Source organism: Peromyscus eremicus, chromosome 14 (assembly GCF_949786415.1).
Source record: "Peromyscus eremicus chromosome 14, PerEre_H2_v1, whole genome shotgun sequence".
NCBI lineage: Eukaryota > Metazoa > Chordata > Mammalia > Rodentia > Cricetidae > Peromyscus > Peromyscus eremicus.
In genome coordinates this window covers 81,970,112-81,980,426 of record NC_081430.1, presented here as the reverse complement: position 1 = coordinate 81,980,426, position 10,315 = coordinate 81,970,112, and the positions used below count along the sequence as shown (strand labels likewise).

At 47.0% G+C, this 10,315-nt stretch overlaps 2 protein-coding genes across 2 annotated transcripts in view; one reads left to right on the top strand and one right to left on the bottom strand.

Moving 5' to 3' along the window:
* Nucleotides 1-2,627: 2,627 nt before the first annotated feature.
* Nucleotides 2,628-9,021, bottom strand: LOC131924259 (acyl-coenzyme A thioesterase 1). The gene is made up of 3 exons (XM_059279530.1): nt 8,186-9,021; nt 5,469-5,671; nt 2,628-3,342 (listed from the first exon to the last, which is right to left on the bottom strand). The coding sequence occupies exons 1-3, from the start codon at nt 8,769-8,771 to the stop codon at nt 2,764-2,766; spliced, it is 1,368 nt and encodes a 455-aa protein (XP_059135513.1). The 5' UTR covers nt 8,772-9,021; the 3' UTR covers nt 2,628-2,763.
* The window catches only part of Heatr4 (HEAT repeat containing 4), a 34,572-nt gene continuing 32,831 nt past the window's right edge, over nt 8,575-10,315 (top strand). Inside the window, exon 1 of the mRNA XM_059279526.1 lies at nt 8,575-8,917. The gene's annotated coding sequence lies outside the window, so the exon portion shown is untranslated. The remainder of the gene's footprint in view (nt 8,918-10,315) is intronic.

Genomic DNA, 10,315 nt, shown 5'->3' with positions numbered 1-10,315 from the left:
ACAGACACCCATAGACAGGTGTGATTAATAATAATAAATTTGAGACCGGGTGGTGGTGGTACATGCCTTTAATCCCAACACTTGGGAGGCAGAGGCAAGAGATCTCTGTGAGTTCAGGGCCAGCCTGGTCTACAGAGTCAGTTCTAGGACAGCCAGGGCTACACAGAGAAACCCTGTCTCAAGAATATAATAATAATAATAATAATAATAATAATAATAATAATAATAATAAATAATAATAATAATACATTTGAATAGGTTTCCATGGCTTTCTCTTAACTGTCTTCTTGTGTTATAAGGGCTCTATCATGAACCTAGCAATGGGTACAGAAACCTGTATGTGCTATTATGACAAATAGCTGTGCTCATATGACCAAGAGTTGACGACTGGTGGATTACTAAGTGTGCGGGTACGAGAGCGCTTTCTTTCTTGCCTCTCAGACAGGATGAAGGTTGACACAACATGGGATTCCTAGAATCTCTGTTTCCTCCCCTAGCTGCCCTGTTGCTGCCTGGACTAAATGCTCATCATCCCCAAGTGTTGTCATGGCATGGAGCTCATATATGAAGGGGATTCTTTTCCCATTGTTGGTTTGCCTTGGAAAATTGATGTTCTTGTTGGACACAGCATGTAACAAAAACCTTTTCACTGCTGCCTATGTGTGCAATAAGCATCTGAAAAGAGGCCCCTAAGTCACCCCAAAATCACTTCTTGAAAGAAGATAGTGATAGTGAGCTTGGCCCAAGAATTGAAGGACACCATCATTTTCTATATAATCTAATTTTTATTTAATAAGAAGGTTTATACTTAAGGTTCCCCTTTACTTCATGATATAAAAGAACTCTTTTTTTTTAAATATATATTTATTCAGATATTTTGTGTAATTTGCGTGTACGCTTGCGTGACAGAAGAGAGCATCAGAGAGAAGAGGGCACCAGATCTCATTATAGATGGTTGTGAGCCACCATGTGGTTGCTGGGAATTGAACTCAGGACCTCTGGGAGAGCAGCCAGTGCCCTTAACCTCTGAGCCATCTCTCCAGCCCGAACTCTTTTTTTGATAGGCAGTATTTTCAGATTATATTTTTACTTACATATATCTCACCAGGCACTATTTTTATAAGAAAGTTTTAATTTCTTTGTTGTCTTATGGCATGGAGGAATGAACTCAGGACACTTGTCAAGAAAGACAAGTGCATTACCACTAAGTTAGAGCCTCAGTCCTTCATATGTTGTAGAATATTACTTTAAGGTGTGTTACTTTTTTTTTAAGTAGCATTTTTTATTACCTTTTAGCTTCTTAACTATCATATGATCGCTAATAACCAATAATACATGGAGTAAATATGTCACCATATAGAATTATGCCTTAAATGAAGTCCTAAAGAAGGTTTTCTTATGAAATACAATAATACAGTTTGTGAAATACTTCTAAACTGAAATACATTAAGCATTCCCAGAGGGTTTTCTTTTTTTTTTTTTTTTTTGTTTTCATTTTTTTTTTAAATTTTTATTTTGCAATACAATTCAGTTCTACGTATCAGCCACAGATTCCCATGTTCTCCCCCCTCCCGCCCCCCTCACCTTCCCCCCAGCCCGCCCCCCATTCCAATCTCCTCCAGGGCAAAGCCTTCCCCACAGACTGAGATCAACCTGGTAGACTCAGTCCAGGTAGGTCCAGTCCCCTCCTCCCAGGCCGAGCCAAGCGATCCTGCATAGGCCCCAGGTTTCAAACAGCCGACTCATGCAATGAGCACAGGACCCGGTCCCACTGCCTGGATGCCTCCCAAACAGATCAAGCCAATCAACTGTCTCACCCACTCAGAGGGCCTGATCCAGTTGGTGACCCCTCAGCCATTGGTTCATATTTCATGTGTTTCCGTTCGTTTGGCTATTTGTCCCTGTGCTTTATCCAACCTTGGTCTCAACAATTCTCGCTCATATAAGGTGTGTTACTTTTGTTTTTGTTGCATTTGTTTAACTCTGTGAAGCTGTGTTACTTTGCCTGTCTAACACACCTGATAGTCTAATAAAGAACAAAACAGTCAATAGTGAGGCAGGAGAGAGAAATAGATGGGGTTAGCAGGCAGAGAGAAGATATAGAAGGAGAAATCTGGGAGGAAGGAAAGAGAAGTATCCAGAGACAGAGGAGGACATGAGGGGCCAGCCACCCAGCTACACAGCAAACCACGGAGTAAGAGTAAGATTTGTAGAAGTAAGAGAACGGGAAAAGCCCAAAGGCAAAAGGTAGATGGGGTAATTTAAGTTAAGGAAAGCTAGCAAGAAACAAGCCAAGCTAAGTCCAGACATTCATAATTAAGAATAAGTCTCTGTGTGTGACTTATTTGGGAGCTGGGTGGAGGGCCCCCAAAAGAGCAGAAACAAACAACAACATTCATAGGCACTTATTTTATTATATAAAGAAAAAACTTATGCTGGGCATGATGATGCATGCCTTTAGCCCCAGCACTCAGGAGGCAGAGGCAGGCACATCTAAGGAAGTTCAAGGCTAGCCTGGTCTATAAAATGAGTTCCAAGCAGGGCTACACAGAAAAACCCTGTCTCAAAAAAAAAAAAAAAAAAAAAAAAAAAAAAAAAAAAAAAAAAAAAAAAAGAAGAAGAAGAAGAAGAAGAAGAAGAAATAAAAACCTTTAAGGAATCAGAATATGTCCAGATAAACTAACCAGAACTAATACTCTGATAGTATATTTGAGGTTTTCTCCAAAACCAACAGATAATGGGTAATATTTTGGGAGTCACCCCCTAACTCTTACCACCCAAGTGTTTGTGGAAGAAAGTCTGGAGTTGCTGCCATGCATCCAACTGGGCCATGGCATGAGGCTTAGGCTCCCCTCCAAAGGTGATATTAGCACCCACCAGGAGGTGCATGCCCGCCTTGCACAGTGGGAAGTAAGGGGGCTCAATATAATGCCCCGCTTCCGGGTAGCAGATGATCTGGGGCTTCTCCTTCCCATGAGCCTGTAAGCGTTTGGAGATCTCATTGGCATAGAACTCACTCTTCCAGTTGTGGTCATCCTGACCTACAAGCAACAGGAAGGTTGTGTCTGACCTTTCCACAGGGATGAAGCTCTTCTGTTCTACCAAAGGGCTTTGAAGACCTTCCACAACATCCATGAGGCCATCTTTGGTCATCCTGACTCGATTTCTCAGAAGAGACACAGGAGGTATAGTAAAATCCTTGTAGTATATGGTGTTCCCAACAGCAGCCACAGAGCCATTAATGATGACAGCAGCTTTGATGCCCTTCAGGAAGGAGGCCATCGCAAGGCCAAGTTCACCCCCTTTGGAAATGCCAAGCACTCCAACTCCTGGACCTTTTACCTGAGAAAAATATAAAAGGAATAAGAGAATTAGTTCAGGAACAGTATTGAACAGCAAGTAGGCCCAGTTGGAAAGCTCCATGGACCAGGGTCAACATCTGGACTCCTATCTATTGTCAAAACCATTCTAGCAGGAATGAAGCTATTCTAAAAGGACACTTGCACTCCTGCTTTGCCATTAGACTGTGGAGACAATGGACCCCAAGAAACTAAGGAAAACAAACATTCCTGCTGACTGATCTTTTTTTTTTTTTTTTTTTTTTGGTTTTTCGAGACAGGGTTTCTCTGTGTAGCTTTGCGCCTTTCCTGGAACTCACTTGGTAGCCCAGGCTGGCCTCGAACTCACAGAGATCCGCCTGGCTCTGCCTCCCGAGTGCTGGGATTAAAGGCGTGCGCCACCACCGCCCGGCTGCTGACTGATCTTTATCTGACACGGGCACCCACGTGGCCCACCAGTCCTGCCACACATCACTAGGATTTCACTTTCCACATCTCCAAAGGACCGCCTCACATCCTCTCCTACCTCCTCGGCCTCTTGAGCCCCCACATGCCCCTCCACCTTCAGCTCTCCATGCTGCAGTGAGAAAACAGAAGCTGTCAGGGGGAATCTCTCGTCTTCTCACTCCCCAATCTACCTGTTCCCACGGCAGCTCTCGGGTGTCCCACACAATCTCAGCGGCCACCTCTAGCTGTGTTTGGGATGCTGTCCACTCTCTCTCTCTAGGGTTGGCCTCCCACACTTACTTCTGGCCTCCTCTCCTTTCCACTTCTCTCTGCTGGTCCTCCTGAGGTCCTCCCTGCTCTGGGCCTCTTCTATTTCCTCACAGCCCTGTGCCCCAGGCCACACTAGTTATGACTTTGTTCTCTCCCCTGGATCCCTGAGAAACCTGTGGGGAGATGTTTGTTGTACTTTCCTGCTCAATGCCTTCTGGGTGGTTTGGGTTGGCAACATCCCACAAGGACCGCCCCTGTCCTGAATCCCAGAGTCCTCTGGGCTATAAGCAAAAGATCTTTCGGCTGACCTCTCACAACAATCTTTTTTCTTCTCTTGTGGCTTCCAAAACAACACTCTTACAACTTTCAACTATTCTACTGCAGTGAAGTACTAGAAATTAAGTGATGGGGTAATTACCCTATTTGTTAACGGAAGAAACAGAGGTCCCAAAGTCATAGGATTAGAATTTGGTAAAATCAGGGCTGGTGAGATGGTTCAGTGGGTAGAACACTTGCCACGTAAGCCTGATGACCTGAGTTTGACTCTCAGAACACACATAAAAGTGGACGGAGAGCCGGGCGGTGGTGGCGCATGCCTTTAATCCCAGCACTTGGGAGGCAGAGACAGGCGGATCTCTGTGAGTTCGAGGCCAGCCTGGACTACAGAGTGAGTTCCAGGAAAGGTGCAAAGCTACACAGAGAAACCCTGTCTCGAAAAAGAAAAAAAAAAAAAAGTGGACAGAGAGCTGATCCCATAAAGATGTCCTCTGACCTCCACACACTTATGAACACACATGTTCTTGTTCTTACACACACACACACACACACTACACACACAATGTCAATAATTTTTAAAAGAAAAAAATGGCAAAATCTAGTCTCCCACTTCTCTCTAGACGCAGCCTACACTGGCTCCACTTCTCCAAGAGCGCCAACGCTTCCAGCCACTTGAAGTTCTGCTTATAAAATTTTAAAACAAGCAAGGATTACCACCTCAGCCTGTGCCGTACTGAATCTAGAAAGTTCAGAGCACCCTGGTCTCCTGCTGCTGGTTGTCAAGTTCACCCAGTGCTCGCACAAGGGCACAGGGACATGGGGACATGGGGACACAGGGACATAGGGACATGGGGACACAGGGACATGGGGACACGGGGAAACGGGGACACAGGGACATGGGGACATGGGGACACAGGCAGGAGAGAGCTGCTGAGCACATCATCTGAATGAGCACTGGCTGGGGATGGCCCTACCTTTCTCCTTCCCTTTACTTGTATCAAACCTAGAAACCTCAAGTGGTCTTGGGCTCTTTGTGAAATAAAGAGAGAGAGGCTGTCATCAATTCACTCATTCTGTGAAATCAAGCACACGATGAGGAGATATGACAGGGGCCAATAAAACTTGAGGGGATCTAACCTCAGGGTGGCTAAGCAGGTAGTTCACAGCTTCTTCAAAGTACTCTATGTGCATGGTTTCCATGCCCTTGGGGAGGTCATCGTAGTTATAATAAGCCAGAGCCAGGACAGCAAAACCCTTCCCAGCCAGCAGACTTGCTCGATACTCCAGAAGGCCACCTCCAACTCCAAAAAGGTCCACGATTCCAGGATAGGGACCAGGTTCTGGGGAAGACAGAACTAAACATTACTGAAAATGTTCACAGTGGAATTAATAGGCATTTGTTGCTTAATCTGGGATGAGCATGTTTTCTACTGATCATCAGGAGACTGAAGGAACTCCTGTCTCCAAGCATCTAGAGTGGCCTAGGATAATTCCACTTTCCTCTCTACCCACTCTATCTGAGACTCAAACCCACAGACATTTACAAAGAGCATATTACTTTTAACATTAAAAATACACTAAGGTCTAGGGGTAGAGTGCTATCTAGCATGTATGGCTGTATGGCATACTAAATTTGATTCCAAACATACACACACACACACACACACACACACACACACACACACACTGTAAAATATTATTTTAAGATGTGTTACATTTGTTTCTGCTGTGAACATTTGTTTAATGATGCAAAGATGTGTTGCATTCTTTTATGTTGCATTTGTTTAACTCTGTGAAACTGTGTTACTGTGCCTGTCTAAAACACCTGATGGTCTAATAAAGAGCTGAACAGTCAATAGCTTGGCAGGAGAGAGGATAGGCAGGGCTGGCAGGCAGAGAGAATAAAGAAGAGGAGAGATCTGGGAGGAGAGGATCAAGGAGTGAGACAAAAAGGGGGCCAGCTATCCAGCCAGAACTGAAATAAGAAGGAAAGAAAAGATATACAGAAATGAGAAAGTAAAAGCCCAGAGGGAAAAGGCAGATAGGATAATGTAAGAAAAGCTAGCAAGAAACAAGCCAAGGTAAGGCTGGGCATTTATAAGAAAGAATAAGCCTCCATATGTATTTATTTGGGAGCTGAGTGATGGGTCCCCAAAAGATTCAAAGAGTAAAAACAACCAACTACACACCACACACACACCACACACACACACACACACACACCACACACACACACACACCACACACCACACACACACACACACACCATACACATACACACACCACACACACCACACACACACACCACACACACACACACACACACCACACACACACACCACACACACACACACCACACAACATACAACACATACCACACACACACACCATACACACACACACACACACACACACACACACACACACACACACACACCACTATCCTCTCTGACCAGAAATTGATAGTGCCAACTGCCAGTGGGCATATGCAGCAACCATGCTGGTGAAATGTAAAACCAGGAAGCCTGTAGAATGCAGTGGGCAGTGGTGGCACACACCTCTAATCCCAGCACTCTCAAGACAGAGGCAGAACGATCTCTATCAATTTGAGGTCAGCCTGGTCTATAAAGAGCAAGTTACAGAACAGCCAACGCTACACAGAGAAACCCTATCTTGAAAAAATAAATAAATAAACCTATTCTTACCATGTGACCCAGTCATCCCACACCTAATTACCCAAGTGAAAATTCTGGTTCACACACAAACGTCTATGCAAGCATCTGTAACAACTTCATTCATAATCTCCACAGACTGCAATGAAGCTAACGTCCTTCAACCGGCAAATGAATCAAAACAGAGGCCCAATGGGCAGAAGACCCCATGAATCTCAAATACATTCTGCTAAACGAGCGGACAGACTCCAAAAGGCTGCATTTTCATCCTGCCTGATTTTGTGTCCTTAATATTTTTACCATTTGTATAGGGAGGCTTGTCTTCCACCTGTCCAACTTCAACAATAACCCAGCAAGCACCAGGAACAGATGAGTACTGAAATGACAGACGCCCTTGTGGGTCCCTTCTTCAACACTATCATGGGTTCGTGTGCACTTCTCCGTAACCACTCACAAGTGGCCTTTAAATATCTTGTTGATTTTTTGCCTACTTTGCCATTTTGTTTTGTTTTGAGGCAGACCACCAAATATCCCAGCAGGATCCAGTATTGCTATGTAGCCAAAAATGGCCCAGAGCTTCTGAATATCCTGCCTCGACCTATGAGTGCTGGGATCACGGCCCTGTGCCACCGTGCCCAGCTTATGCTGTGCTGGGGATGAAACCCTGGGTTACTGGAAGGCTAAGCAAGCCCTCTACGGACTGAGCCACACCCTTATCTCAATGGCATGATATTAAATGGCCTCTCCTGGGAGTTGGTTGCTCCACCCATCACTGCTTGAGTCCTGTTGATTCTCCTGTCTGATTTGTTAGAACTTCCACATACAGCTAAAAACCAAGAAAATTTTAAAATATTTGAAAACTGGTCGCAGTAGCAGAGTGCTTGCCTAGTTTGAGTTCCCACGCCACCACCAGGAAACACTGAAGAAATTCTAAAACAAAATTGAGGGTGGGTGGGTGTAACACCCCGGACTTTATTATTAGGGGTCTCTCCCCTTATGATGCCCTTTGACTTAGCAGCAGAACGAAGGACCAGCTTCAGGGAAAGAGCATCATCACAACAGGCTCCTTCCAGTCCAGTCCAGTCCTCTTTCCCCTGACTCCTAGGTCATCAGGAGCTACCTTTCTCTTCACTTCAAATCACAGAGGAACTTTGAGCAAAGGGAAGGAGGGGGGCTGCTCACCTGGGGGCAGGAAGAGCGTGGCGCGCACACGGCCCTCGCGCACGGGCACGCGCCGCACCCCGGGAGCCATGAAGTGCCGCTCGTGCACCGCCCGCGCCAGCAGCCGCCCGCCGTCGGGCTCGTGGCCGTCCAGCAGCTCCAGCTCCACCACGAAGGGCGTCCGCACGTCGCGCTTGACCAGGCGCCAGAAAGGCCGTTCGGGCTCCAGGGCCCAGAGCAGCCCCATGGGCTCGAGCCCCGCGAAGCTGCCGCCCAGCGCGGGCGCGCGCGCCAGGTCCAGCCGGCCGTGGGCGTCGGCGCGGTAGCGCGCGTTGGCGCGGAAGAGCGCGCCTTTCTCGTCGCGCAGGGCGGCGCGCAGCGTGACGGGCTGCTCGGGGGCCAGGCCGCGCGCGGTGATGCTCAACGGCTCGTCCCAGCAGCTGCGGCCCGCGGGCTCCAGGCTCAGCGTCGCATTTGTCCGCGCAGGGGCCCAAGCGGTGCAGCCACCCGGACCGAACGGCCGAGGCCCCGACAGCCGCGCCCGGCACTTCCAGCCCCATTGGCACAACTTGCTTGTTCGCAGGACAGCGAGAGGCGAGGCCACCATTTTGCTCCTTCAGCTCTCAGTTCTCTGGGAAGAGTTAGAGATCCTCTAGCGGCCGGCTGCCTGCCTGCAGTCTAAGTGTCCACTGGGCTGAGCTGTGGGCTCGCAGGGTTGGAGAGCTCAGAGCCTGCAAAGCAACAAAAGCAAAAGTAAGAACAGACTTTGACTAAGGCGCCTGGGCGTAAGACTCCGTTATATCCGGAACCCCCTTCCTAGTACTGTCTTTCAGGTGCTCTTTGCCCCTTGAAGAGTGGGCTGGCCTAAGGCTCGCTCTTAAAAGTCCTCTCACCCAACGGGACCTCCAGTCGCCAAATTCCTAAGGTTTCAGACTCAAGAATGCAAGATTGCAATTGAGTTTCATCCCGTTGTGGTGGAACGGACACTTGTTACTAATCTTGGTACTGTTCTTTCAAAAATGTGCACCGTGATGTTTTGTTTTGTGCAATCTGCACGTGCTTATCCTACATGTAAGTCCCATGACCAGTGGACTTCATGTTTCCTGGGCTGTTTGACCCTTTACCTGGATTCTGTACATGTGTAAAAATAACCGAGTGATGTCATGGTTATTTTCTTTTTACACTGTGCTCTCATATTGGCCCTCTAGGCAAACATTACTTCCTACTCATCGTGGACTTTACACATTTCCCAACTGTTTCATAAGCTATCATTTCCAACCAAAGATGGACTTTTCTTCTTCCAAGGCTTTGAACCTTAATAACAAGGATAATTGCACATCTTTGTTCTTGCAGAAACCTGAAACTGTATAAGCTGTACTTGTCTCTGCTCCCAAAAAGACTACTGTGTTAGTTTTTGTCAACTTGACCCGAACTAGAAACGCGCTGGAACAGGGAACCTTGGTTGAGGGATTACCTCCATCATATTGTCCTATGTGACACTGATGATTGACGTGCGAGGGTCTGGCCCACTGGGGTCGGCGCCACCCTGGGCAGATTGTCCTGAGTTTTATAAGAAAGCTGGCGGGGGAAGTGGAGAGTTGGCTCCGTGATTAAGAGGACTGGCTCTCCTTCCAAAGGATCGGGGTTCGATTCCCACACCCATACGGCAGGTCACAGCTGTCTGTAAGTCCAGCTTCAGGAGACATGAGACACATACATACAGGCAAAACACCCATAAACATAAAACAAAATAAAGTTTTAAAAAAGGAGGAAAGAGAGTCGGCCGAGTCTGAGCAGAAGGAAAGCAAAGCAGGTCCTCAGTGGTTCTTGCTTCCAGTTCCTGCCCGAGTTCCGGCCCTGACATCCGGAAGTGACTGACAGATAAACTCTTCCTCCTCTAGTTGGTTTTGGTCAGAGTTTTATCACAGTTATAGAAAAGGAGACCAGGCCAACTACTCAAGAACTTTCCCCGGGCAAAGCTTTTTACCCAGTTTCAAATGATCTCACACTGGGCTGGTCAGGAGTCACCAAACTCTAACCTGCCCGGTATTCTGGAAAATGCCCGGAGTTGCTTATCCAGGTGTTCTGCAGTTGGCTCTTTCTCAGCAGGATGTAAGAGCTCCGGGAGTGGGGGTCAGGGAGTAGGGCATA

Coding starts and splice junctions, on each gene's coding strand:
- LOC131924259 (XM_059279530.1), bottom strand. CDS start 8,771: ATGGTGGCCTCGCCTCTCGCTGTCCTGCGAACAAGCAAGTTGTGCCAA. Junction 5,672..8,185: donor CACGCTCTTCCTGCCCCCAG/GTGAGCAGCCCC, acceptor TGTCTTCCCCAG/AACCTGGTCCCTATCCTGGA. Junction 3,343..5,468: donor ACCTGCTTAGCCACCCTGAG/GTTAGATCCCCT, acceptor TATTTTTCTCAG/GTAAAAGGTCCAGGAGTTGG.